Consider the following 26,717-nt stretch of genomic DNA (forward strand, 5'->3'; position numbering starts at 1 on the left):
CTCTCCGCCCGGCCCCGCCCCCGGCCCCGCCCCCGCCGCGCCCCCCGCCCCCGCCCCCGCCCCCGCCGCGCCGCTTTACGGCGGAGGCCGCGCTGAGACCGGAGCGGCCGTAAAGCGCCCCGCCTCCGGCACGGGCGCCGCGAGGCCGAGCTCCCTCTGCGGCCGGGCCTCCCGGCGACTCCCGCCATGGCCGGCCTCGCGCCGCGGGTCGAATACCTGGCGGGCTTCTGCTGCCCGCTAGGGGGCCTGGCTGCGGGCAAGCCCCGCGTGCTGTGCCACGGGGCGGAGATCTTCCTGTCCACCGGGAGCGAACTGGTCTACGTCTACGACCGCGACGGGCGGCTGCTGACCGTGAGGGCCGGGCGGGGCCGGGAGGAGGGCGGGGCGGGGCGGGGCGGGGCGGGTCCCGGGCCGCGGAAGGGAGGGGGCGGGGTCCCCGCGGCGGGGCTCGGCACGGGGGGGCCGGCGCCGTGGAGCAGTTCGTCCGCTGCCTCGGCGCCCCGCCCGACGCTGCCTTCTCCCCGGGCGCCCAGGCTGTGTACAAGTTTCCCGGCCGGGTGTGGCACCTGGAGCTCCTGGCCCTTGGCAGGGCGCTCTACGTTCTGTGCGCCCGGAGCGGCATCTACTGCTTGTCTTTGGACCAGGCCAGCAGGTGAGGTTGCAGGCGCCGCTGCTCTGGGCGGGCCCTCACTGGCCTCGCCGCGGTCGAGGTCGATATGGTCTCAGGTGGGCTTCGCGCTCTCCCTGACCGGTGTTTCCCTGCCGTCCTCAGACACTGCCTCTGGTGGGACAGGGGGTTCAGGCAGCCGAGTCTGCCCCCCGGAGCAGGGTGCTGCCCCTTTGGCCTTGGCGGGGCTGCCATGTCACACCTTTGAGGCGGGTCTCTGTGTACCTGGAGTCAGTGGCCAGAGGAGCCAGGCCCCCACCCCAGGTAGCAGTGCAGAGCCTAGATGCCGGCCCCTGCTCACGACTGGTTTAGCAAATAGAAAGGTAGCAGGTGTGAGTCACAGCGGAGGCCCGGGGTGGGGCGTGGGGGGCCGACAGTTCTGTTGCGAGGAGAATTTCCTGTCCAAACCCCGTTTCTGGAAGCCTTGGTACAACCTGTTGGGCATGTGCCCCCAGGTGACTGTCTGGGAGCTGGGCAGTCCATGGAGCAGGTGGGATCCCTCCCTGTGCAGACCCCAGACCTGTCGTGTCCTGGGCAGGTTGCCACGCAGGGAGCTTGTGACCAGCAGTTCCCTGTGTTCTCGAAGGTCTGTGAGCCAGGATGGCAGGAATGACAGGGACGACCAGGACGGTGAGGCCGGCGAGCCCCCTGCCCCTGTGATCCCTGTGGACCCAGGCGCCTGTGTCCTCCCTGATGCCACGCTGTGTGCCTTCACCGTGCTGGACAACGTGCTCGTCGCCCTGGCGCAGGGCCCCGCCCAGTGGAAGATGCAGCTGTTTGAGCGTCCCTGTCCGGGGCAGGACCCCCGGCCCGGAGGCCAGATTGGTGAGGTGGAGTTGTCCACCTGCACCCCCCCATCTGGGAGCCTGGGGGAGCCCGCAGCCCCCTGCTTCCTCCCGGTGCTGTGCTGTGCATCACCGCCAGGCCCCGGGGTCCCTCACGGCCACCTGCAGGGCTCCGGGGGTGTCACGCTGGAGGAGGCCCTCTTTGGCTTACTCTTTGGAGCCGACGCCTCCCTCCTGGAGTCGCCGGTGATCCTCTGTGGCCTCCCTGATGGCCAGCTCTGCTGTGTGGTCCTGAAGACCCTGGTCACCTCCAGGTCAGCCCCTGGTGACCCGAAGGCGCTTGTCAAGATCCTCCATCACCTGGAGGAGCCCGTCATCTTCATCGGGGCCGTGAGGACAGAGCCACTGGCCGAGGCTACGGGGGACGCCCACTCTGACTGCCTGGTGGCACTCGGGCACCACGGCCGGACCCTGGCCATCAAGGCCAGCTGGGACGAGGTGGGGCACCTGGTGCCAGAGCTGCGGGAGTACTGCCTCCCGGGGCCCCTGCTCTGTGCGGCCTGTGGCGAGGGCGGCCGCCTGTACCACAGCACCCCCTCGGACCTCTGTGTGGCGCACCTGGCTCAGGGAGGCTCCCCTTGGGACCCCATGCAGCCCACCGGGGCCCCAGGAGGCCTGCCCGCTCTGTTGTGTCCGGCCAGCCTGAGCGTCTGCAGCGTCGTCACCCTCTCGGTGTCATCGAGAGCACCTGAAGGTAGGAACTGCGACGAAAACCGAGCGGCGAAGTCCAGGGCGGCGGCCTCTCCTCCTCTCCCCGCCTCACGCCTCTTCTCCGTACCCCTGCCGGGGCAGGCCCACCCTCACCTGGCGCAGCCTCAGGGTCGACACTTCTTGTCCCCAGGTCCTGCGTGTTAGGGCGGGGCCTCTGCCACTCTGCCTGGGTGGGCTCTGCACCTGGGCGACTCGGAACAAGAGCGTTTTTCGGGGACAGGTTGTCCGGGGGGGGGAGTGCAGGTCGGTTCAGGTCTTTCCCTTACGCCTCTTTGGAAAACTGGAAAATGCCTGCTCCAGCTCCCTTGTGGCCTCCGACAAGCCCGCCCCGCCTGGAGGGCTGTGAGGTGTGTTCACCCAGGCAGAGCTCGGCCAGGCCTCGGCCATGGTGCCCAGTGTTGGGGGGCAGGAGAGATCCCCTTTCTCCCAGGGCGTGTGCCTCTTAAGACAGCTCCCACGTGCACCACAAAGCCTGCCGTGGCCCCCACTTGACCCATAAGAAGTGCCTTTCGAGGGAAAAGACTGTTGTCTCCCCCACAGGGAGTAAGGGTGCTGCACCTCTGGGTGGGCTCAGGCCTGGACCTCAGGAGACGGAGCCTCTCTCCCAGGGGAGCTCCCTGGTGGCCCAGGAGCAAGAAAGGAGGCTGAATGGTGCCGGGGAGGCAGCGGGCTTCCAGAGAGGCCAGTGGAGGAGTTCCCGTCGTGGCTCAGTGGTTAACGAATCCGACTCGGAACCATGAGGTTGTGGGTTCGATCCCTGGCCTTGCTCAGTGGGTTAAGGATCCGGTGTTGCCGTGAGCTGTGGTGTAGGTCACAGGTGCAGCTTGGATCCCGTGTTGCTGTGGCTCTGGCTGTAGGCCGGCGGCTACGGCTCCGATTAGACCCCTAGTCTGGGAATCTCCATATGCCACGGAAGCGGCCCTAGAAAAGGTGAAAAAAAAAAAAAGACAGGCCAGTGGAGGAGGCCCAGGGCCTGTGTGGCACCTGCTTCCCTTGGAAAACCTCAGAGCAGCTTTGCTCTCGGGGGGCCTGTTGGAGGGGCTGCAGCAACGCTCCTGGCCCTGGTCTGGCCCCTTTAGTCCTGTCCGGGTACCAGGTATTGCCTCTGTTGTGCTGATACTCTCTCCGGGGGTGGGCCCTTGACAGCGTGTGCCCGGCCCAGCATGCACCCCCGGCTCTCGGGACGGCCTCCCGACCTGGGCACCTGTCCTGCCAGGGCCCTGCTCAGTGCCCCTCCCCGCCTGTCGACCAGGCCCCACATGTGTCCACCCTCAGGTAGCACCGAGCTCCTGGCCCTGTCTGCCAGAGGCCGGCTGATGACCTGCCTCCTGGACCCACACTCTGAGGCGCCCTGCCCCACCCGAGTGACCGTGGCGAACGCCGGCCGAAAAATCAAGGAGCTGCTGTCTGGAATTGGCACCGTCTCTGAGAGGTGAGCAGGGCCGCAGCTCGGACAGAGGCTGGTGCGGCGTCTGGGGTGGTGGCGCCACTCTGAGCCAGCCCTGTGTCTTTGGCTCTGAGCCCCATGACAGCCCCGGACGTCCCATTGCCTGGCCGAAGACAGCACTAAAAGCAAGCTGTGGGCACCAGGCCCCTGTGGTTTAGGGCATTTCCAGGGCGCCTGCCGTCCTCTAGGGCGTCACGGTGGTGTCACAGATAGGCCGCCTCGAGACACGTTGTGGCGCAGGCGGCCACCCCACCGTGGGCACCACCTGGCCTGGTGGCCCTGACGGGTGCAGGCTCCGTGAGCCCGGCGGGAGAGGCCAGGCCACCGAGTGCAGGCTGCCCAGCTTCGCCTCTGTCCTGTTCTCCTGCTGCTGGAGTGAAGGGCAGCGGGCGGGACCGAGGACGAGCGAGGCCCAGGCCCGCCCTCAGCTGCCGCTCTGCCTCCAGAGTGTCCTCTCTGAAGAAGGCGGTTGACCAGCGGAATGAGGCCCTGGCGTGCCTCAACGAAGCCATGAACGTGAGCTGCGCCCTGCTGTCCAGCCGGGAGGGCCCCCGGCCCATCTCCTGCTCCGTCACCCCCGCCTGGAGCCGCCTGCAGCTGCAGGACGTGCTGACGGCCACCTGCCTGCTGGAGAACAGCAGCAGCTTCAGCCTGGACCGGGGCTGGGCCCTGTGCGTCCAGGTGCTCAGCAGCGCCCGGGCCTTAGACCTGGACTCGGCCGGCTCAGCCGTCACCTACACCATCCCCCTGGACCAGCTGGGCCCTGGCGGCCGGCGGGAGGTGACGCTGCCCCTGGGCCCCGGCGAGGACGGGTCGCTCGACCTGCCAGTGACCGTGTCCTGCGCGCTCTTCTACAGCCTCCGGGAGGTCTTGGGGGGGGCCCTGGCCCCCAGGGACCCTTTCGAGGAGCCCTCTTCCGAGGAGTGCCCCCCTGGCGTCCTGCCCGAGCAGGAGGGCGTGTGCCTGCCCCTGAGTGAGCACACGGTGGACATGCTACAGGGCCTGCGCTTCCCCGGCCTGGCTGCGCCCCCCGTGCGGGCCCCGGGCCAGCTCGGCCCTGCCGGGGACCCCGTCCACACCTTCCTGCAAACTTGCCGCGGGCCTGGCGGCCAGCTGGCGGGACCCGAGTCCCTGCGGGCCAAGTACCTGCCCCCATCGGTGGCCACCATCAGGGTGTCAGCAGAGCTGCTCAGGGCCGCCTTCGGGGACAGCCACGCAGGTTGGTGACACTGACTGGCTTCGCTCTGGCCTTGGGGCCCCTCCCTCTCTCCTGGGATCTGCCCAACCTCACGGCCGCGCCTCTCTCCCCCAGGAGGGCCCCTGTGCTCAGCCACCCTGCAGTGGCTCCTCGCCGAGAACACCGCCGCCGACGTCGTGAGGGCACAGGCGCTGTCCTCTGTCCAGGGGGTGGCCCCCGATGGCGCCGACATCCGCCTCATCATCCGCGAGGCAAGCGGGGGAGCAGCCCTGCTGCCGGGGGGCGTCGGCCTCAACAGCAGCAGCTCTGAGCCAGGGCCTCGCGCCCCTGGGGAGAAGCGGAGTCCAGGGCCCATCCTCCGGAAGCCTCCGAGAGGCAGGCTGGTGGGCGGGCCTCGTGGGGCTGCAGGCAGGGTCAGCTTCTCACCGGCTCTGCGTCAGGACGTCCAGCACGCTCGACACGAGGCCCCGGCTGTGTGTGTGGCTCGGTCCCTCGCACCGGAGGCAGCATGAGTGACTCCAGCCCCCCCCCCCCCCCAGCTGCCCCTCCCTAGACCAGCAGGGCGCCAGGCCCCGTCCCAGAGGCCACCTGCCCGGGGGCGCTAGGATGGGCTCAGCCCTCCGGCCCTGCCCCTCGCGCACACCTTCCTTTCTGAGACCCCCGTTCAGGGTCCGACAGACCCCCGTGCTGCAGCATTGGAGGCGCTGGGGGAGCAGCCCGGGGGAGGGGGGACTCGCCAAGGGTGGTCGGTGGAGGCCGCCCACTGGACGGCCCTTTCCGGTCAGGCCAAGACTGGGCAGGCTCAAGGCTCTGGGGCCTGCGGGTGTGCGGGGTGCCCCAGGGTCCCAGCGGGAAGGGCTTCTGTGGACGGCCTCCTCCCGCGGCCCCTCGGGGCCCAGGGCCTTGCCCCCTGTCCCGCCTCTCCCCATCTCCTCGGGTTTTATCTTTGGCCTGAAGGTGCTGAGCTGACCTCAGTCGCCCAGCCCCTTCCCCGTTTTCACACTTGAGACCCTGACCTGCTGGTGGGCCCGGCATGAGCAGTGTGGGCCGTGGGCGGGTCCAGGCATGGGCTGTCCGTGGCGGTGCAGCCACAGCTGTCGCCTCCCTCTGGAGTGCGTCCCCAGTCGGATGCTGCGGGGCCGGGGCTCTTCCGCAGACGTTTCCAAACAAGCAGGCCGGCTTTTGCTTGGCGGGCCGGTTCTTCAGGTGGTAACTGGCATTGGGTACGGGGACCCAGACCCCGAGCCCCCAAGCTGTGGGGGCTCCTGCCGGCTGCAGACCCTCAGGCGTGAAAGGGCAGGGCTGTGGGCAGCCAGCGAGGCTCCGTGTGTCTTGCAGGTGTCCGTGACCGACCTGTGCCCAGCGGGGCCCCTCCAGGCCGTGGAGATCCAGCTGGAGAGCTCCTCTCTGGCCAACATGTGCAGGGCACACCACGCCGTTGTCGGGCGTCTGCAGGTCTGGCAGCTGTCTTTGGCTTGCGCGGGAAGTCTCCGTGGGGTGGTGGGGACCATGGTGGCCTGTGGCTACGTGCCCAGGGTGGCAGCTGAGCAGTGCGTGGTTGGGAGGTGCGTGGGGATGGGCCCGGCTTGGTTCCCGGCGGCCTGTGAGTACATGTGGCCCGTGGGTCGGAGGGAGACGTCCACGAGGCCTCTGTGTTCTGGGCGGAGGTCTGAGCCGGGCCCAGGTCAGCCCCCACCTTCTCCTCCCGGTCGAGCCTGCGGCCTTGGCTGCGCAGAGGGGTCTGCGGCCACAGCATCAACCCGTTCCCATGCCTTCCCCTACGCGTGGTCTCTGCACCGGCCCCCAGCCTCCGGGAGCCAGAGAAGCTGCACTTGAGCTCCAGCAAGGATCGAGGCTGCTGTTCTAGACCCACTAGTCCATCCAGGCAAGCCTGGGCCCGGCCACTGCTGTGACCACCGTGCTGAGCCACCGTGGCACGTCCGCGGCTTCACGCCTGAGCTCGGGAACCTGGTTCCCCGTCCCCTCAGCAGAGCGCCTGCCCCTGCATTTCTCCACCCTGTCGTCCCTCCCGCCGGGCCCGAGACACTCAGGGCTCCAGACACACCGAGCGCAGCAGCCGAGATGTGGGCCGTCAGCGAGCAGGCGGAGCAGCGTGCCGCGCAGACAGGGGTGGCGTCCCCGGGCTGCCGCGACAGAGCCCCAGGGGACACTGCACTCAGCCGGGAGGCGGGATCCAAGTGTCAGCGGGCTGGTTGCTTCCGAGGCCTCTCCTGGGCGTGTGCCTGTCCCTCTGCCTGTCTGAGTCCTGACCTCAGCAGCCAGGGGCCACCCACGTGACCTCGCGTTACCCCGATGGCCTGTGAAGAGCCTCCCTCCAATCACCTCTGGGTGCTGGGGCTTCCCCAGGTGTGCTTGGGGGCTGTGATTCAGCCCCTCGTGGGGGCTGCAGGCTCCTTGAGGAGGGGCTGCTTGGGGGCCGCAGGCCTCTGTCCTCCGTGCTGCACCACGGCGCCCCCGTGACAGAAGTGTGCTCATCACAGCCGGCCTTCGCCTGGCCGCTCGAAATGTGGGGACCCTTTCGACGTGCAGCTCCAGCTGCCCCTCAGGGTGACGGGCTCTCTTGTGTCCCCCTAGAGGCTGGTCGTGCAGCAGGCCGCCCGGGGCTCCAGCCCTCCTGACCTCCGCCTGCAGTATCTCCACCAGATCCAGGCCAACCACGAGGTGAGGCCCTTTGAGGGGCCGGTCCCCTGAGCCTTCCAGCAGCCTGGGGAGGGGCTTCTGGGTTCACACACAGGCCCTTGGTGAGTGCCCATCTTGGTAGGGACGCGGGGCTAGGCTCCTGCTGCAAGGGGACACTGTTGTCCCCTAGGGACGTGGTCTCCTCTCAGCCCAGCCATGCCTCATGTCTCAAGGGCTCATCGGGGCTGGGAGGCGTGTCCCACACACCAAGGACACAACCACGTCCTGAGTAGGGTCGGCCTGTGCACATGGCGGGCATCCCCCAGAGGGACCCGCTGCCGTGCCCGGTGGGAAGGTGGGGGCCTAGCGGCTGTCACCCCCACCGGTAGACGCTGCTGCGGGAGGTGCAGACCTTGCGCGACCGGCTGTGCACAGAGGACGAAGCAGGCTCCTGCGCCACCGCCCAGAGGCTCCTGCAGGTGTACAAGCAGCTGCGCAGCCCCAGCCTCCTGTTGCTGTGACTCCAGGTGGGCCCCGGCTGGGTCGGGCCCCCTTCCAGCCCCTCTGACGACTCAGGGCCTTCAAAGTTTTATGGAGAAAACCTAGCTGCTTCTCAGTCCTGGGCCCGGTGACAGCCAGGGGAGTGCTGGGGTGAATGCAGCCAGGCCCCCAGGCCAGGGTGGGGTGGGCTCAGAAAAGGGGGGCCTGGGCAGGCTCACCGGCCCTCCCGCTCACTCCTTCCTTCTCCCGGCAGCTGCCCGGCCTCCATGCTCAGCCTCTGCGCCCAGAACAGTGGGGCTGGACCAGCAGCATCCCGCCCACTTGGAAGCCAGGCCCAGGCTGTGGGCTCCAGACCCCAGCGCAGGAGCGCCGTTGCCCTAGCGGCCTGCAGAGGCCATGGAGACGGGGCTTCTGGGTGGAGACTCGAGCGGGTGGGCTTTGGTGGGCCACGTTCCCGAGCCCAACGCTTCCCCTCTCGGCCGCACCGCCTGCTCACCCCCAGACCTCTCATCCAGCACTGTCCACAGCTGCCTGGCTGCCCACCCTGGGTGCCTCAACCCTGCTTCTCTGCAGCCGCTGGGGTCACCAGGTGAGAGGGCGCCCCTGTGACCAAAGCACAAAGAGGAGTGGGGACTCCTACAGGTGCCTTGTGGCCAAGATACTCAACAACTAGGCGCCTCTGGCCAAGGCCAGCACTGTGCATCATTCCCAAGGGTCGCTCGGGGCAGGCAGCAGCCCTGGCGCGGCTCCGGTGCTTTGGGGAGGGTGGCTCTCCCCGACTTCCCATGGTGCCCTCCTGCTGTGCTGCAGCCCGGCGAGACCTCTCGCCTCAAAGAACGCCCCTTTCTGTTGCACTGCCTCGGCCTTGGCTGGTTTTTACTCTTCCATGCTTGGTCTGGGGGCGGCTTGGACCTGGGTTCCTGGATGCACCCCCAGCTCGGGGCCCCTGCCAGGTCTGGTGGCCTGCACTGCCCAGATGAGCCCGACTGGCTTCTCTGTGCCCCACGGTCTGGAGGAAGCCGCAGCGCTGGGGTGAGGTGGTCCCTGTGGCACCCACAGGTCACGAGGCTCCTCCCCAGGAGGCCCGAGGCCAACGCCTGGTCCCCGCCTGGAGGGAAAGGGGAGGTCACCACATGGACCCAGCACTGGAAGGCTCTTCAGGGCAGGAAGAGGGGCCGGCCCACCCTGTGCTGCCCTGTCTTCTCCAGGGGACGAGCAAGCCATCCACCGCCAGCCTCGGTGGGCTCAGGTGGTCCTTACGCTGCCTGGGGGGCAGTGTGGCTCGGCCACAGAAGGGCCTGTCCTCCCTTAGCCCTGTCCCCAGGTGTTTCTGGGGGTCCCCTTCCTGTCACCTCCCTGAGTGCCATGGGGGAGGGTGGGGTGGGGTGGCTGGGTCAGCCCCCAGGGACCCCAGGGTAGGGGACAGCATGCACGGGGCCTGCTTTGCCTGCCACAGAAAAGGGTGACAAGTCCCAGGCCCTGCCCCAGCCTCCTCCCATCAGCAGCACAGGCTGCCCGGAGCCCAGAGCTGACAGATCTAGTCTTTCAATCACCTGCCCAGACCCCAGCTGGGTGCCAGTCACAGAAGTAGGGGGAGACACTGGAAGGGCTGCCATCTGCCCTCAGTCACACCCCTCCCAGCATCTTGGCCCAGAGCAGCCCTGCTGTCCCACTGTGAGAGCCTCAGCTGTGCAGATGGCAGGCACCCATGTAGAACCATCTCCCCCAGGCACCTGGGGGTCACTCGGCCACCCCTGGTCCCTATGGGGCAGCTCCCGACGCGGGCAGCGATAGCCCCAGAGCCTGACCCTTCTACTGGGTGGGTCTCCAGGACAGCCTTCTGGATGTGGGTGCCAGTCTGCTTGTCAAGTCTGGCTTCCGGACAAGTGGAAGGGGCACCAATGGGGAGAGGCTCCTCTTGCCGCCAGGGGCCCTGGCAGCGCAGGCACCAGGCCAGTACCAAGGCCCACCCTCCCACGTCAGATGCACGTCGCAGTCTCCAGAGATGGAGAGCTGCAGGCAACCGGGAAAACGAGCAAGAGAGGCAGGAAGGAGGGACAAATGGGAAACAGGCAGGAGTTCCCGTCGTGGCTCAGCGGCAGCAAGCCCAACTAGGATCTATGAGGACGTGGGTTCGATCCCTGGCTTCACTCAGTGGGTTAAGGATCTGGCTCTGCCGTTAGCTGTGGTGTAGGTCGCAAACGCAGCTCGGATCTAGCGTTGCCGTGGCTGTGGTGTAGGCTGGCAACTGCAGCTCCAATTCGACCCCTAGCCTGGGAACCTCCATATGCTGTGGGTGCAGCCCTAGAAAACAAAAACAAACAAAACCCAGCCAGGAGGTGACAGAGCAAGCTGTGGCTTGCTTCGGTGTTGATCGGCTGGATGAACACTCAGGACTCGGGTCCCAAGCACCTGACAGACACAGGTGTGCAGTGGGGGCCCCGGGCCACAGCCAGGGACGAGGGATGGTGGCAGTCCACAGCCAGCTGCTCCAGTAGCCACCCAGATTACAGATGTGAGCCCGGAGCCCTCACCTGCTTGGGTGCCACCTCTCAGGCCCCCAGAGCAGGGCCAGGGCATCGTGCTGGCCACCAGTGGGCCCTGTGCTGATCCTGCTGTGTGCGAGCAAGGCCCCAGGCAGGTCCCAGAGGAGTCTGCACTGGGCGCCGTGCCCTGCTCTGCTCCCCAGCCCAGAGTGCCAGGGCATCCTTCTGCCACCCCAGCCACCCCCTCCTGGACACCCCCCAAACACTCTCTCCTGCCTCCCTTCTCCAGCCACTGCCCTGGGCCCGGCGGGGGGGGGGGGGTGTCCAGCAGCTAGTGTCTGAGGCTAAGAGCACTGTATGGCTGAGGTCAGCAGACAGAAGATGCCTCCACAGCGCCCTCTGGAGACAAGGAAGTGCCTAGTAGGTGGGCCCCAGCCCTCCCATCTCAGATGCCACCAGGGGGCAGTGGAGACAGCAGCTCAGGACAGCGACTCTCCTCTCTGCCCAGGGCTCCTACATCTGATACTTGGAGGGTTGGTTAGAGGCGGCTGGGATTGGTCACCCTCTTGGTCCCTAAGGTGAGGGGAGGAGAGCCAGGTGGAGGGTCCGACAAGGGGGCCCATGGAGGGGTCCTAGTTGGTCTTCCCCACCCCCAGGGTGCCTCGTGGTCCCTTCCTGTCCTCCCAGTCTCTCCCCAAACCTGAACCTGCCCCTGCACCCCTTCCTCTCCCAGAGCTCCTCCCACTGGAGGGCTGCCCGGGGCGGGGAGGGGCGGGGAGGGGCCGCGGACCTGGAGGAGGACTCGGTGAGGCCATCTGTGTCCGAGCTCTCCCCCTACTCCCAGCTCTAGACTCTTGCTCAGTCTGTCCCCCTGCCCTCCATCGCCCCAGAGCTCAAGGGCCAGGCCAGTCCCAGGGGTGTGCCCCCCCTTCCAGTGAACCGGGTTACCCAGCCATCCAAGAACGCTGGCCTGGGTGGGGTTCCTTGGGCGGGACCTGGGGAGTTGGGGCTGCCAGCTGGCTTGGGGACCATGGGCCTTGTCCCTGCCATCCACCTCTTCTAGGCTGGGCAGGGCTGGGTAGCGGCGGGCGGAGCAGCTCTGTGTGGGAGGGGTGGGAGTCTCTCTCCATCAGGCGCCCCTGGTTTCCCCAGGACCCCGCCCCTGGGACAGAGACCTCCAAGCGCCCGACCTGCCAGGGCCTGGGACCCTCCCGGCTGCCCCACCCGCACCGCGGTCCTGCCGGGTTGGGGCTTCGTGGGGAGCTGGGAGGGCGCGGCAAGTGGACGCCTAGGCCTGGCTTCCAGAATGGGGGGCGTGGGCGCGCGACGGCCCATCGGCCGGGCCCTCCCGCTGGACAAGCCCCGACCTGGGATCTCCCGGGCATGAGGGATGGAGGGCCAGCGGCCACCGCGCCAGCCCCAGGGCAGAGGGGCCGCGGAGGGCGGCGAGGCGGCCCCCGCGCGCGCGCGCGCCCCTCCCCGCCCCCAGCGGCGCCACCGACCCACGAGCCGCGGCGTGGCAGACACGGTTTAATGGGGGACGGGGGGCGGCGGCGCTCAGTACTCCCAGAGCGCGACCCCGGCCGGCGCGTCCGCGTCCGCGCGCAGCAGCCCCGAGGCGCCGCCGCGCAGGTACTTGCCGCTCGGGGCGCGGATGGCCAGGCGGCCGCGCTCGCGGAACTCGAACAGGAAGTCCTCGGCGCGCTCGCCGTCGCTGCACACGCTGCCGTGGCTGCCGGTGTGCCAGAACCCGCCGCCGCGGCCTGCGGGGCACCGGGCGGGCGTCGGCCGGCGGCTCGCGCCCCCTCGCCCCCGCCCCAGCCACGCCGCCGCCGCCCCCCGCGCGGCCCACCTCGGATCTGGTAGGCGCCGTCGCTGAAGCTCAGGTGGAAGACGTCGTAGACCGAGCGGTTGGTGTCCAGCTGGTTGGAGCCGCGGCGGTGGCCGACGAAGCCGTCCAGGCCGCGCAGCACAAGGAGGGGCCGGTTGATGAGCTTGAGGATGAACTCCTCGTCCTCGCCTGGGGGAGAGGGGGCCGAGGGCCCGTAAGCGGGCTCCCTCAGAAGAGCTCCGGGCCCCGACGCCTGCCACTGCCAGCTGCCTTTGTGACCTTGGCCAGGGTCCTGCAGCCACTGGCCAGCTTCCCCAGAAGCGCAGCAGGGTTGAGGGCGCGCTGCGGTCTGCTCCCCACGACAAGCGCAGGGACCTGGAGCAGCAAGTAGGACTAAGGCAGCAGGCCCCCCAGGGAGGGGAGGGGCCAGCTCAGTGCAGACAGGGTTGTAGCTGGCACTGCTCCCAGGCAGAGGGCCCAGCCCCCGGCCCCCAGAGCCGGAGGGTCGTGCTCACCCACGAAATCGCTGATGGCTGCCAGCTGCCCGTTCTTCTTCATGCACACGTAGCGCCCGTTACTGGCCTTGAGAGCCACGCGCCTGCCCCGCCACTCCATCTCAAACATGGCATTGGCAGAACTAGAGCGAGCAGATCAGGACCCCTCAGAGGAGCCGAGCGTGGGGGCTCAGGGTCCAGCCTCCCCATCCCCCTCGAGTCCAGTACCCCCCTCAGAGAAGGGCCAGGCACCGCCATCAGGAGCTGCCTCTCTCCCGAGGGGCGTTCTGCCCTGGTGGGGCTGGCACAGGGGTCCCTGTGTTGAGGAGGAGCTGGGAATGCAGAGGGGGTGGTCATGGAGGTGGTGCTGGTGCTGGTGGTGGCAGAGGAGGTGGTGCTGACCCTGGCAGAGGTGGTGCTGGCGGTGGTGACGGAGGTGACGGAGGAGGAGGTGGTGTTGGAGGTGGTGCTGGGGGGGGGGATGCTGGTGACGGAGGAGGAGGTGACAGTGGGGAGGTGTGGTGCCGGGGGGCGGGACTCACACTTGCGTGGCTGTGGCCTGGATGCCCCCGTGGGTGACCAGGGTCCAGTAGCCCCCGGTGCTGGAATAGAAGGTGCACTTCTTTGTCTCTTTGTCGATTTGCATCAGGAAGGTCTCATGATCCAGCTCTTCGTCTTGGTTGGCTGAGACATTGACCCCTGGCGGGAGGAGACGGCAAGGCCCTCACACCTCACCCTGGGCGGGGCGGGGAGCAGAGGGACAGGGAGGGAGGCCTGCTCTTGGGGCAACCCCGCAGGCAGCGGGGCCTCACTTAGAAGCCCCTGGGTGTGGGAAGCCGTGGAAGGCATGTCTCCGGGGGTTCTGCCCCAGGGCCGTGTGGGCCCCTGCCCCTGCTCCCTAAGGCGCTTGCCCAGCTCCCAGCACCGCCCCGGAGCCAGGCCCTTCCGTGCCTGCAAATCCTTGCTCTGCTAATCGGGGGTAAGCTGCTTGTCCTGCCCTGGCGACAAGGACTCACCAGCATCTATTTTTATCTCTCTCTAAGCCCCTGGGTGGACGCAGGGGTCCCTGCCCTCCTCCAGACGCGGCTCAGGACACAGCGGGGGCCTGGGAGCAGGGGCCGCCCCCCCCATCACCTCCCGAGCCCTCCACTCACGTTGTGTGGCCTCCCAGGAGCCCTGAGGGAGGGCAAGGCTCCCTGGGGCTCTGCCTGGGCTTCCTGGGCAGAGACGAAGGGGGATCTATGGCCAGGTGGACGGCAGCAGGCAGTGGAGCCCCCAGTACCTCCCCGTAAACCACATCCCTGTTCCACCGCAACTGGCCACTCCAAGCGTGGGGCAGATGACAGGGCTCCCCTGAGGCTGGGCTCCAGGGGCTCCCCTGGGGGAGGAGGAGGGGGTGGGGCAGAGCCCCACCAGGGCCTGAGGGTCAGGGCCACCCAGACCAGAGGCTGTACCCTCCAAAGCCCCCAGGCTGGGGTCTGTGTCCCCTCCCGCACATGACCCTGCTCAGAGCTGAACCACGAGGCCCAGCATTTTCACCACCAAGCCCACCAACCCATCAGCAGTGCTGCTGCCCTGAGCCCAAGATCAGTGGTAACAAAACGGACAACCGCCCTCGCCCTCCTGGCTCTGGTCCTCAGGGAGGGGCGGACCCAAGGCCTGTGACTGCCTTGGCCTTGGCCAGGGTCGGCCTTACTGAGGCAGAGCTGAGGAGGTGAGGGGACCCCCCCTGCCGGTTCTAGGGGAGGAGGCCAGGGGCCCTAGGCTGCGGCCACACTCCTCCGCCTCCATCTCCCAGGCTGGCCCTGGTGGTGCCCCGGGCACAGCCCCCTCACACCCCCGCCAGACAGGATGGCTGCCCAGGGGCCCAGACCTTGGGGTGGGAGAGGCTCACTGCTTAATGCCAGCAAGGGGTGCAGCCCCAGCTGTCCCAGGAGGGACAGATCCAGTGATGGGTGTGTGAGCAACAAGGGGTGGCTGAGAGCCTCACAGGAGAACTTTCCTCACTCCTACAAGGCACAAGAAGAGCCACTGTTCCTCTTTCCTTTGGACTTTGCCTGTCTGGATGTGAGGCCTGGAGCAGCGGCAGCCGTCTTTTGACCATGAGGGCACCAGCCTGAGCTCACCGCTGTCCCAGGAGAGCAGTTCCCCAAAGAGGAAAAGCAGAGGACTTTGGCGATGTCCCTGAGCTGGCCATGGTGCCCGACGGGGACCCTACCACCCCATGCCTCCAGACTTCCTCTCATGCGAAATAATCAGTGTCCTTACGGCTTAAGCCAATTTGCGACCATTTTTCTGGTACACGCAGCAAGGAACACAGCCTGCTGGGCCACCAGGCCCCCACACAGCGCCAGCAAAGGCCGGCAGCGGGCGCGGCAGAAACAAGCAGGGTCTGGCTGCTGGAGGCAGCAGGTGGAAGGAGATACTGAGATGCTCAGATGCCCAAGGGGAAGGAGAGGGGTTTGGGAGCTGCCTGGCCAGCAAAATGACTGGGATGGTGGCACCACTGCTCCACTCTGCAAAAGCCACCACTCCAGGTGCCTCAGAAGCTGGCGGCGCCACCTCCTTGTTCCCCGCCCCCTGCCATCCCCCAGCATGGAGATGCCACGTTCCGCTTCCTCGAATCACGGGTAACTAAGTCCACATGCCAACATCTCTGGGCCAGGCCAAATGCCCCGGGCTTATCACAAGCAAAGCAGGGAGGCAGACATGGGGCTCTCTGGCCTCTATGGGGCAGGGGGCGGCTCTGGTCCTTCGTGGAGGGTCCCCCCATCAGGGATGGGGTCAGATGGTGGGTAGTCCAGAGAATGAGCCAGGGTCGATACAGCTACTCTCCCTCACCCCCGCCCCCACCGCCCCCCCTCCAGCGTCACCACCACCCCCGCTGCCACCACACAAGTCTCGCTCACAAGCCGAACATACTTTGTATCCAGCATCTTCTGTGACTCACAGAGAAAGCTTGTCACGCTGCTGCCCACCTGTTACCGACACACCAAGCATGGGGGCCTTGGGCTAGGCCAGAAAGCGGTGTGGCTAGACAGGGGGACCTGCGACGGGGAGGCCCAGGGCTATCTGTCCTCTGCCACAGCCCAGGACCCCACCACATGCCGCAAGTGCTCGGGGGAGGGCGTGGAACGCTGCTCCCGGGTCTGCACTGCCTTGAGGCCCAGACTTGAGGTGCTCAGGGCTGGGCCTCTGCTGTCCGGACCAGGTGGTGGCAGTGAGCCGGGCCAGGGTGGCCCGGCCACTCCTGGATGCACAGAGCCAGGAGCCCGAGCAGCTTGGGGCCGCTCTGGGACCTCAGCTTCCTTGAGGGGAAGCAGGAACTGAGTGTGCTCACCCCACAGGCAGACCGGCCCACCAGTCACATCAGGGAGGTGACCGGTGGTCCAGGGTTTGGGGGAGCCCTGCCACATCTGCTGGGCGGAGAGTGTCTCCCCGCCAAGGAGTCCAGGCATGGAGGGGCCCCTTGCATCCCCCTGAACTGGAGGGACTGGGGCCAGAGGAAGACCTCCCCCCGCAGTCAGGCACGTGGAGGGGTGGGGGCAGTTGCTGTGCCACACTCCACGCCCCTGGCTCCTTGCCCTGCCCTTGGTCGCCTCCCCAGCTTTGGTTAAAGTTTAGAAGTGCAGAGGCAGAAAAGACGGGGGGCGGGGCCTGAGCCTCCTCCAGCCCCCCCCCCCCCCTCTTAGCCCTGGGCCTGGGTTTGCTCCAGGCGGGATGCGGCCCGCCCTGCATTCAGCAGCTGTCCGGCAGGCCCAGGGCTCTGCCGAGACCTCCTCCCGCCATCCCGAGAACCAGGCCTCCCCCCTCCCCCGAGACCCCAAAGCCAGCAGCCTTCGGGGGAGACCCGGCGCGTGGCCCACGGCCCAGCCACCCTCAGTGGGTGCTGGCACACCCTGTTCCCCGCCACCAGCCACGGTGCCACTCCCTGCGCGAAGCCCCCACCCAGAGGCTGGCCCGCCGGGCACCCTCGTTACCTTGCCGCACGGACACGTAGCGGTGGTTGGCGGCCAGCAGCACCACCTGCGGGTGACTCTCCTCCAGGTCGAAGAGCTCGTCCTTGCCGGGCCGCGTGTTTCGGCCGGCCCTGAGCGTGCCCGCCGGCCCCACGGGCGCCAGGTAGCGGCCATCGCAGTCCTTGAAGGCCAGCTTGCCTGCCTTGAACTCCAGCGTGTAGCAGGCGCGGGCCTCGGGCTCCCAGACGAGGCGGCCGTCGCTGCGCAGGTAGCGGCTGTCGCAGGACTTGAGGCAGTAGCGCCGGTTCTGGAAGATGAGCGTGAAGAGCGCGTCCACGCCCCACGGCGTGTTGCTGTCCGCGGCGATCTCGTCCTCCTGCGGGCACAGGTGCGCGTAGCGCCGCCGGCTCACGCTCCGCAGGTGGGCCTGCGGGTGGATGGCCAGGTGCACCGTCCACAGCTCGGCCGGGGTGATGGCCGTGGCGAAGCAGGACAGCTGGTCCTCGGTGCCCCCGAAGAAGCGGCCGTGCGGCTCGGACTGCAGCACCCAGCGCCCATCGGGCTGCGGCAGGACCAGGAAGCGACAGTCGCGGCCCGGCTGCTCCGCCTCGCAGGCCACACGCCCGTCCTCCTCGGCCGACAGGTAACGGCCCAGGTGGCTGCTGCGCAACAGCACGGCCGTGCCAAGCCCCGGGTCCGGCTCCAGCACCCACATCTGCTTCCTCTTGAGGCTGAGCGCCGAGGCGTTGACCGTGAAGCCAAAGCTCTCAGCCGTCAGGTAGCGGTCAGTGTCATTGACGAGGCCAAACTGGATCTTCAGCACCTGGTGCAGGCCGTTGGTGGGCATCTTGGGGACCAGCTGACGTCCCCGAGAAGGGCCGGCAAGCTCTCTCTGGGCGCTCACGGCCCCCGAGGGCCCCCAGAGGCCCGGGTCGGCTGGGTTGGCCCGTGGTCCCCCGGCCCGGCCGGTGTCATGGACCGGCTGCCCGCTCGGACACTGCCTCTGACCAGCGGTCACCGGCCCGGGCAGCTCTTACATGGCCAGCGGGTGGCAGAGGGCGGGCGGGAGGGCGGATCAGAGCCCGGCCGGCTTAGGAAGAGCGGCTGCCTTTCGTTACCCCAGCTTGGACTCCAGCCAGTGCCGGACTGGCCAGGGGCCGGAGCCCGGGGCCTGGGGGCTGGGAGAGCGCCACCCACCGCAGGGCGGACCGCTGCCTTGTCTTTGCTGGCAGCTCCCGGCCCCGGGCTGGTGCCGGGTCCCCGCACCGCCCGGCCTCTCTCCACCTCGCCCCCCACCTCGGGGCCCCCGGACCCGCTGCTTGGACTTGGCGGTCCAGCCCGGCCCTTTCCCGAGGTAGAGAAAGCCGCCTGGTGGAAAACTCGCATGTGGCCGCAACCCGATCGCAGCCCTCCACCCTCAGCCGCCAGATCCAGTTACTGCTTCTCTGATTCCTGCTGCCAGGAGCACAGCAAGGCCCCCACCGGGGCGGCATCCTGCACCATGCCTCCAGCAGCCCCGGGGCCGGTGCTGCCCAAGGGTGGCTTACGCCTGGGAAAGTGGCAGGCCGGGCTGTCGGTGCCAGTGAGCGGGCCGGGCACCCCCATCCTGGCACCCAGATACAAGGCGGGTGTGGGGAGGCAGCTGCTTGGTCGAATTCACACTGGCCAGCCCACCTGGCTGTGCTGGGCCCGGGGAGAGGCCCCAAGTTTGGGCTGAGGTGGCAGCTGTGTGATGGAGACCGTGATGCCCGCCTAGTGGGCTGCACAGTGGGACGGTGACACAGGAGGACCCGCACAGAGCACACACAGCCTTGGCAGCTCAAGGAGGTGACAGCCCATGGGACCCAGGGTCAGAGGGCCAGGCTGGGAGCTGAACTCTGTACCCTGAGCAACTCACAAGGTTCACGAGGTTGCCACTGACTTCTATGGGTGAGCTCTGGTGACGCCGGCCCTGGTGGGTGGCCTTAGGAACCCCTGAACTGCCGTTCATGGCAACACAGCAACCGCCTTGACTCTGGGGTCTTCACAGGTTGGGTCCCAGGGCCACAGAGGGCAAAGCCTTCCCAGCAGAAGGATGAGGCCAGCAGGCTGGGAGAAGCCAGAGCCGACGACCTCTGACCCCAGCCGCCGGGGCCACCCCCTTGCACCCCTGCCTACGCTAGCCCGAGGGGGTGTCTTTGGGGGCTGCCGTGGGCCCACTCACTTGGCCCTGCCTGCCGTGGGCCGGCTCTCTTGCACCTGCCTCAGCAGCCAAGAGCCAAGTAGTGAAACCAGAGCTGCCCATCCTGGGCCCGGGCCAGCTACGGTGTCCTCTTCCCATCACAGTGTGTGACCCTCGGGCCTCCCTGGGGACCAGGACAGGGAGCCACAGGGCACTCCCAGCCACGGTCTCCAGCCTCACCCGTGCTTACGGGCCCTGGGTGCTTCAGGCATCACCCCCCCATCCTCTGGGGGCAGGTGGAAGTCCGACAGAATGAAGGGCCTAGGGCTGGGCCTGCATGGGCCCTAGGGGCCAGGTGGGCACATGGGCACATAGGCCACGGTCAGGGAGTGGGCACAGGGTCAGGAGTCTGTCCTCCATTTTCCAGGTCCTAGGTAGGGACCTCACCAGGCACGGGCAGACGCCACAGAGGGGACCCAACACCTCGCTTGTGGGGTTCCCTGGACTTCAGGGAGACGAGCCTGCACACAAATGCCCATGACAGCAGTGCCCGCCGCGGGCCAGCGAGCGAGCCGGTCTCGGCGCTGCCTGTGGACTGGTGATGTCCCCCTCTGAGACCCACACATTTGTGGGGCATCACTGTGTGCCCAGTAAGGCTGTGTGCCAGGTGCCCCACGGTAGGGAGATACGGTCTGGGGTTGCACCCTCTCCCCAGAGATGAAACCCACGCAGAACCCGCCACGTTCCCGGGGGACCGAGGGCCCAGGCCTTGATGCCGGGGAATGCCCCGATTTGGGGCAGAAACCGGGCTCTGATCCACACCACAACTTCCATGTGCACGGGGGCCCCGAGGGGAAGCGGCGCCCACGGCCACCCCAGGTACGGGCACTGGTCACTCCTCTGCACCCCACTCCCAGCCTGGCTGCAAAGGAGCCAGCACACCCCCAATCAGCATGACGGCCTCATTAGGGCTGAGTGCTGCTGGCAGGGCGCTCACGGGCATCACGTGCTGCCAGGCGCTAAGTGGGCCTGGCTCCAGGCAGCCTCTCAGCAGCAGAGCCAGAAGTGCCTGTGGCCTCTCAGTTCCAGGGCCCTGCGGCCCCAGGTGGCGGTGGGGTGGGGCTGCCTGGCACCACCTGGGGGTGGGAGCCACAGGGTGGCTCTTCAGGCGCCTGGGGGACAGGCAAGCCTTCCAGCATAGGCCCGCTTGAGAGGAGTTGCTCACGTGGATGCCCCACCCCCAGCACACCGCCTGGGATCCAAGGCCCGGCGCCTGGTAGGGTCCTGGGTCCTTTCTGGATCCCCAGCAAGGTTCCGGCACCCAGCTGGTACTTAGTAACGTTGTGGGTGTTCCCCCTGTGGCTCAGTGGGTTAAGAACCTGTGTCTGTGAAGATGTGGGTTCGATCCTTGGCCTCGCTCAGTGGGTTGAGGATCGGCATTGCTGTGAGCTGCGGTGCAGGCCACAGATGCGGTTGGGATCCCGCAGTGCTGTGGCTGTGCTGTAGGCTGGCGGCTACAGCTCGGATTCGACCCCTAACCTGGGAACCTCCATATGCTGCACGTGCGGCCCTAGAAAGAAAAAAAGAAAGCCTGTGAGTGTTTGCGGTGGGGGCCCCCGTGTGTGGGCGCAAGTGCACAGGATGGACCGGGGCGAGCGAGCCCCAGCCGCCTGCTGGGCCACCCCAGCCTGGAGCCGCAGCTCTGGATGCGCGCCTCGGAGCCCCTCGCCCCTCGTGGCAGGACGGTCAGGCTGTGCACACCCAAGGGCTGCTTCCGAGGCGTATCACACCCCAGGTGTACCGACACTTGCCCGAGAGCCTGGCTGGGCTGGCAGCACCCTTGGGCCGTGGGGAGCACCCGGGTCACAGGACCCCAGGCAGCCCTGTGGCCGTGCCTCCTGCCAGGACGTGTCCACACGACAGCCCCACAGGCGCCCACCGTTCCCCGTCCAGCCTGCCCTCTGGGACATCCGAAGTCTCGGCCACTCTGGGAGTCCCACTCGTCTACCCCCGGCTCGCTTCTGAACCTTATGTAGTCCTCTCCCCAGGGCGGGGCGTGTGCCAAGCACGTGCCCCCTGCCCTGGGCCGGCATCAGCTTCCTGGACCGCACCTGGGCACAGACGTCGCACTGACCTAACTATGTTTGCTTGAGGGGAGCTGCACCTTAGCCTCTACTTCAGGGAGCGGCCATCTGCAGGTGAACACAGCCCACTGGACCCTTCTAGCCACAGCTGGGCCCAGAAGGCGGGGGTTGCCTCAGCTGTCAGAAGCCCCCCCCAGCACACCAGGCTGGGGCCGATCCTCGGCCTCCTGCCCCTCTTCGCATCCAGCTGGGGCCAGGACCAGAGAGAGCCTTAAAGACCCCCAGGCCCCTGGCATCGTCCTGGAGCTCTCAGGAAATTCTTCTTTTCTTGGGGTGCTGGGCGATGGGCAGGTCCTCCCCCTCCACCCAGTCAGGCCTCTCTGGGGCTACCAGGAAAAGACCCCCACCCATGCACGTCTAGACAGCTGGCCCTAGATGCTAGAGCCCAGCCTGGGCTCCTGCCAGCATGCCGCCTGCTGCCATGGTGACTGGCGCGTGCACCAGGCTTGGTGCCCGGGCAACGCTGATGCTGGTGGTATGAGCTGGCACAGGCGCCGAGTGTGTGCAGGCTGGGGAAGGGCCCTCCCCGCCTCAGCTGGCCTGGAGCCCTGGAAACTGGGAAATGGCCCAGGATGGGGGCTGGCAGCGCCCCTCCCCACCCCGGCTGACGGACCTCCACGGGTCGCACCTTTCCCAGACTCAGGTCTCGGGGTCCAGCGCTAAGCAATGCCAGGCAGCCCCTTCCCGCAGGGCAGCGAGCCTCTGGGGGTCACTCCTCACAGCAGATCCCCAGCGCGCCCCGCCCCACCTTCCAGAGCCTGCGCCTCAGCCCCAGGCCCTGCTGGCTGCTGCTCTGGCTGGCATTCCCCACTCCACACCCAGATGCCCTGCCCCTCCTGGGGCTGGGCCACCCTGGCAGGCCCCCTGCCCCCCGGGCTCTGTGGCCCCACAAGATGAGGGCCCCCCTGCCGGGCCAGGGGCTGCTGGGCTCAGCGTGAGGCCCTGATTTCCTCACTCCTGGGCCCATCGCCTGCTCCCGGGGTCCAGCTTGGCAGGCGCCCAGGGTCCAGCCTCCTGCGTTATCCCTGAGGCCGGCCCACAGCTTGGTGTTCTCATGATTTTTTCATGGCAGAGCGCTCTGCTGCCCCGCAGTTCCACTTACACAGGCGGCGGGGGCCGCGGTTGGTTTACTGCAGGCCTGCAGGTGGTTTAGGGTGACAGGTCCCCTCGGCAGGGCAGCGGCGAGAGGACTCCTGCGCGTCTCAGACGGCGCTGTGTGCGCAAATCCTGGGGGAGCCCACAGCCCCGCAGGTGACCGGGGCAGCCTCCACCCAGCCCGGCCGTGTCCTCCTTCACACGAAAACGCACACACACACACACACGTGGACCCCCACGCACGCGGCCGAATCTCTCTGCCCAGGCTCTGCCCATCGTGAAAGAGGCAATCAGAGGCAGTGACTCAGGACCCACTCGTGCCAGAAACCTTGCCGGGGGCCCAAAGAGGAACACGCTCCATCTCCGCCTCCTGGGCCCAAACAGAAATGGACCACGGCCTCGTCCTAGGGTCAGACAGGCTGTGCACACGGTCCCCTCCTTTGGCAAACGGCTCCCGTGGGGCCAGGGCCGTGCCGCTCAGCTCGAGGCATCAGGGCTGCTCTGCTTCTGGTAAAAATCTTCTCGGCGTCCCCACTGTGGCACGGGGGATGAAACATCCAACGGCAGTGGCTAGGGCCACCGGAGAGGCAAGGGCTGGATCCCAGGCCCAGCGCGTTGAGTGAAAGGATCCTGCTTTGCCACAGCTGCGGCACAGGTCTCAGGTGCGGCTCGCGTTCAACCCCGGGAACGTCCACTCCCTCGGGCGCGGCCATGAAAACAAAACAAAACCGGAGTTCCTGTGGTGGCACAGCGGAAATGAACCTGACTAGGAACCATGAGGTTGCGGGTTCGATCCCTGGCCTTGCTCAGTGAGTTAAGGATCTGGTGTTCCAAAAAGACAGAAAAAAAAAAAAACAAAACCCAGTAGAGGGAACAAGACAGAGACCCTGGGGATTAAATAAGTTATAGGTGAGGACAACTGAATGCAATACCAGATCCTGGATTAGGTCAGGAAAAAAATGCCACGGAGGACCTTACCGGGACAAGCATTGTCATTGAACTCTAGCCTGCAGATTAGAGGAAGAGGGTCAGGCTGGTGTGAAATTCTTTTTTTTTTTTTTGTCTTTTTGCCTTTTCTAGGGCCGCTCCCATGGCATATGGAGGTTCCCAGGCTAGGGGTCGAATCGGAGCTGTAGCCACCGGCCTACGCCAGAGCCACAGCAATGCGGGATCTGAGCCGCGTCTGCGACCTACACCACAGCTCACGGCCATGCCAGATCCTTCACCCACTGAGCAAAGCCAGGGACCGAGCCTGCAACCTCATGGTTCCTAGTGGGATTCATTAACCACTGAGCCACAACGGGAACTCCTGATGCGAAATTGTTGACGTGGTCACTGTGGTTGTGAAAAACAAGGACCCTGTTCTTCGGAAGAAGACACTGAATGTCAGGGATGTCTGAGACCTACTCGCAAACAGTTTAGAAATGAAAAAGGTCGAGTTCCCTGGTGGAGCAGCTGGTTAAGGACCCGGCATTGTCACTGCTGTGGTGCAGGTTCAATCCCTGGCCCAGGGACTTCTGCAGCCATGGGTGCAGCCAAAAAGAAAAAAAAAAGGGAAAGTTACAAAGAAAATAAGGCAAGTGTGATAAATGGTAAATTTAGTAAGTATGAAATAATCTCAACAAGTTTAAAACTATAAGTATTAGAATTTTAAATTCCACTGCAGGGTCAGAAGAGGTCAGAAAAGGCAGTCAAAAAAATAAAGAGGAGTTCCTTGGTGGTGCAGTGGGTTAAGGATCTGGTGTTGCTGTGAGCCATGGTGCAGGTCGCAGATGTGGCTTGGATCCCTCATTGCTGTGGCTGTGTGTAGGCCAGTAGCTAGAGCTGCAATTCGACCCCTAGCCTGGGAACCCCCATATGCCATGGTGTGGCCCTCAAAAAAAAAGGCAAAAAGACACACACACATAAAAAGAATATTAAAGGATTCAACAAAAAGATATGACCAGCCAATTAATAGAAATCCCCAAACAAATGAAAAGAAAAGAGGAAAGAAGGAAATTATGAAAGAAATAACACAAGAAAATTCCCAGGAACTGAAGGATATTGTGGGCCTAGAGCCTAGAAGTGGCCGAGACTGAGAAGCCGCCACCACGTGCCCCCCCAGGCATCTCGGCTCAGCTGCACTAAAGGGAAAAGCCTAAGCGTTTGTGGAGAAACACAAAAAGCCAAGGACGCTGGATCTGGACCCAAATGACAACCATTCCATCGAGGCTGCAAAATCTCAGGGGATGGTTTCATCTTGAAACTCCCCGCCTTGGCCCCAGGCCTGCTCCTTCCCAGCGGGGTGGCCCCCTGTCTTTCCCTGGGAATGACCTGACCCCAACTCGCCTCCCTCTGCTCCCCACCCACGTGCCCCTGGTGTGGCTGTACCCCTGCCAGCGCCCCTCCCACCTTCCTGGGGCTAGCCCAACCCCAGACAACCTAGCCCCACTGCTCACAGCCCTCAGGCCACCCCTGGAAGAGCGGAATGAGCTCACACCCCTGTCCCCAACCTGGCCTCCCCACTGCCACTGCCGGCAGGGTGTGTGTAGTGGGGGAGGGGGCTCAGGGGAGGGGCCCCCCTCCAATCCTGCTGTGGGACCTGGAACCAGCCTCAGCCTCTCTGAGCCTCCCTCTCCTCTCTGAATAGGTCGTCTACTGCCATCTGCCTGGGCGGCTTAGCTGCTGAAGTCACCCAGTGTGCCCAGGGAGCAGACAGGCACGGAGCTGAGGGCTAAACCTGCTGGGAACCAGCTGTGTATTCAACAGACACACTCAGGTTCAGGGTCTGCCCTGGTTTGGGGGCCCTCCTGGGTGCTGTCTGCCCCCTGAACAGAAGGTACAGGGACACAGGGGCGAGCTGGCCCAGTGGGGCTGAGTGGAGGCCCTGGCCCTCCCCTCCTCCGTCGCCCTGGATGCGGGCTGATCCCATCCCACCTTGTCTCCTTGCGTCAGCAGTGGCCGCGGTCACCGGACACTCCCAAGCCGCTCCCTGTCCCCTCGGGCGGCAGTGACTCAGCGGCCCCCGGTAGCTCCCTCCCTAGCCAGGGTCAATGCTCCCTAGCCAGGGTCAATGGCTCGGGGGTCCTTCCGGACGCTGGGCACCACCACGCCAGCTCGGGACAGCCCCGGACATTGATTGGGGCGGGGCGGGCAGGTGCGACCTTCCTCCTGGCCCGGCCCGGGGCGCTCCGCCGCGCTAGCGGGACCCTCCCCTGGCGGCCCACCTGGGAATGACACCGGCCCGCTTCCGAGCCGGGCGCGGGTCCGCCTCGGCCGCCCGCAGCGCCATCTCCTGGCCCAGGCCGCCAAGCTCGCCGCCTGTAGGGGTTGACCCCGCACGCAGCCCGTGCCCGACCGCCAGAGGTGCGTGCTGAGTGTGGGCCCTGCACTCACCTCCCCCGTCTGCAGGGCGCCGGGCGCCGTGCCCTGCCTGCAACCCGCCGGGGCAGAGGTGATGCCGGTTGTGAGGTGTAGGGGAAGGGACTCTGGCCCCACGTCTGAAAACAGCTAAGATCGGGGGCGCAGAATGGCCGGGGGTGGCAGGTCGCCCCAGGCCTCCGGCAGGAGCTTGCGCTCTTTCGGCGGCAGCCTCTTCCCCACTCCCTCGGCCGCCCGCCGGACCCCGTCTCTCCCGGGACTCCAGCGCTGACCCCAAGGGCTCAGGGTAAGCGGGCGCTGGGATCCGGGTCCCGGAGACGAGGAGGCCGAGCAGCGGGGCGGGGCGCGCGAGGCCTTCGGCCCGGGAACCAACCCGGGACCAAATTAGGAGACTCGGCCCTGGGCCCCGCCCGGGAGTGAGCGCCCGGAGCCCCGCCCACCGAACCAGCTGGAGTGGGCGGGGCTGAGCGCAGCCGGGCCCGCCCCCCGCCGGGCCCGCCCCGGACCGCCGCCTCCCCGGGAAGCGCGGGCCCAGGCAGAAGCGCGCTGCGAAGGCCCGACCCCCATTCTGGACCCCCGCCTCCTTCCATCCTGCCCACCCCGGCGGCAGCCTTCGGAGCAGCGGCGGGGAGGACCGAGCACCAAGAGCAGCGGTCCCCTGCCTGTGGCTTACCCTGCTCCTCCTCCGGTTCTCCGGGTGGCGCCAGGTGTCCCTGGGGTGGGGACACCTGTCGCAGCAGCCCTGACCGAGTCTAGCTCAGGAGCGTTGGGCTGGCCGGGCAAGCTCCCTGAACGAACTCTTTGCAGCCCAGGGCCAGAGCGGGAAGTGCAGGAGGGTTTAGCTGTGAATCTTTGCTGTGTCACCTCACCACCCCACCCTTGTGCCCTGCAGCCCCTTGAGCCTGCCAGCTGAAGGGCTGGGAGAGAGACCCTGGTGGCAGTCAGGCCTCCGCTCCCTTCGCAGGCGGCTCTAGGGCCATATATTCTCTTTCCACGTTGGTGTCCCAGTGGGCAGAAGAGCTTGGCAGCCTCTCCCCCTTCTGACCCTCAGGGAAGGCCCTTCCCTCCTCCAGGGCTGGAGTCCCTCTCTCTGTTCCCTCTGCCTCCATTCCTGCCTCCCTCCCATGTATCAGTGCCAGGGGCCACTGGCCTCACCTTGTGTCCGGAGAGCCTACCCT

General features: G+C 66.7%; 2 protein-coding genes across 4 annotated transcripts; one reads left to right on the top strand and one right to left on the bottom strand.

Moving 5' to 3' along the window:
* Nucleotides 1-101: 101 nt before the first annotated feature.
* FAAP100 (FA core complex associated protein 100) lies at nt 102-8,863 on the top strand. Of its 3 annotated transcripts, XM_084983303.1 has the most exons (11): nt 102-351; nt 534-652; nt 773-997; nt 1,254-2,206; nt 3,499-3,655; nt 4,117-4,889; nt 4,983-5,119; nt 6,207-6,323; nt 7,464-7,550; nt 7,898-8,035; nt 8,263-8,863. In XM_084983303.1, the coding sequence occupies exons 4-10, from the start codon at nt 1,435-1,437 to the stop codon at nt 8,027-8,029; spliced, it is 2,175 nt and encodes a 724-aa protein (XP_084839429.1). In that variant the 5' UTR covers nt 102-351; nt 534-652; nt 773-997; nt 1,254-1,434; the 3' UTR covers nt 8,030-8,035; nt 8,263-8,863. The 3 variants fall into 3 exon arrangements, with proteins under 3 accessions (XP_084839429.1, XP_084839428.1, XP_020922134.2); XM_084983302.1 differs by lacking the exon at nt 773-997 and having other exon boundaries at nt 1,206-2,206; XM_021066475.2 differs by lacking the exon at nt 773-997.
* Nucleotides 8,864-12,014: 3,151 nt separating this feature from the next.
* FSCN2 (fascin actin-bundling protein 2, retinal) lies at nt 12,015-21,219 on the bottom strand. Its single transcript, XM_003357929.5, has 5 exons — nt 16,801-21,219; nt 13,363-13,519; nt 12,842-12,963; nt 12,348-12,515; nt 12,015-12,258 (listed from the first exon to the last, which is right to left on the bottom strand). The coding sequence occupies exons 1-5, from the start codon at nt 17,624-17,626 to the stop codon at nt 12,053-12,055; spliced, it is 1,479 nt and encodes a 492-aa protein (XP_003357977.3). The 5' UTR covers nt 17,627-21,219; the 3' UTR covers nt 12,015-12,052.
* Nucleotides 21,220-26,717: the final 5,498 nt, after the last annotated feature.

This window comes from Sus scrofa, chromosome 12 (assembly GCF_054392235.1).
Source record: "Sus scrofa isolate SSC_HxYL_T2T_F1_AM1 chromosome 12, Sscrofa_HxYL_maternal_Yorkshire_Landrace_v2.0, whole genome shotgun sequence".
Classification (NCBI taxonomy): Eukaryota; Metazoa; Chordata; class Mammalia; order Artiodactyla; family Suidae; genus Sus; species Sus scrofa.

What these genes read in the sequence shown, in the direction of transcription:
- FAAP100 (XM_084983302.1), top strand. Translation starts at nt 187, where the DNA reads ATGGCCGGCCTCGCGCCGCGGGTCGAATACCTGGCGGGCTTCTGCTGC. An exon ending in GCGACGGGCGGCTGCTGACC is followed by an intron (nt 352 to 533) that starts GTGAGGGCCGGG and finishes CCGGGCGCCCAG; the next exon opens with GCTGTGTACAAGTTTCCCGG. An exon ending in GTCATCGAGAGCACCTGAAG is followed by an intron (nt 2,207 to 3,498) that starts GTAGGAACTGCG and finishes GTCCACCCTCAG; the next exon opens with GTAGCACCGAGCTCCTGGCC.
- FSCN2 (XM_003357929.5), bottom strand. Translation starts at nt 17,626, where the DNA reads ATGCCCACCAACGGCCTGCACCAGGTGCTGAAGATCCAGTTTGGCCTC. An exon ending in CAGGCCACAGCCACGCAAGT is followed by an intron (nt 12,964 to 13,362) that starts GTGAGTCCCGCC and finishes TGCTCGCTCTAG; the next exon opens with TTCTGCCAATGCCATGTTTG. An exon ending in AGCCATCAGCGATTTCGTGG is followed by an intron (nt 12,516 to 12,841) that starts GTGAGCACGACC and finishes CCTCTCCCCCAG; the next exon opens with GCGAGGACGAGGAGTTCATC.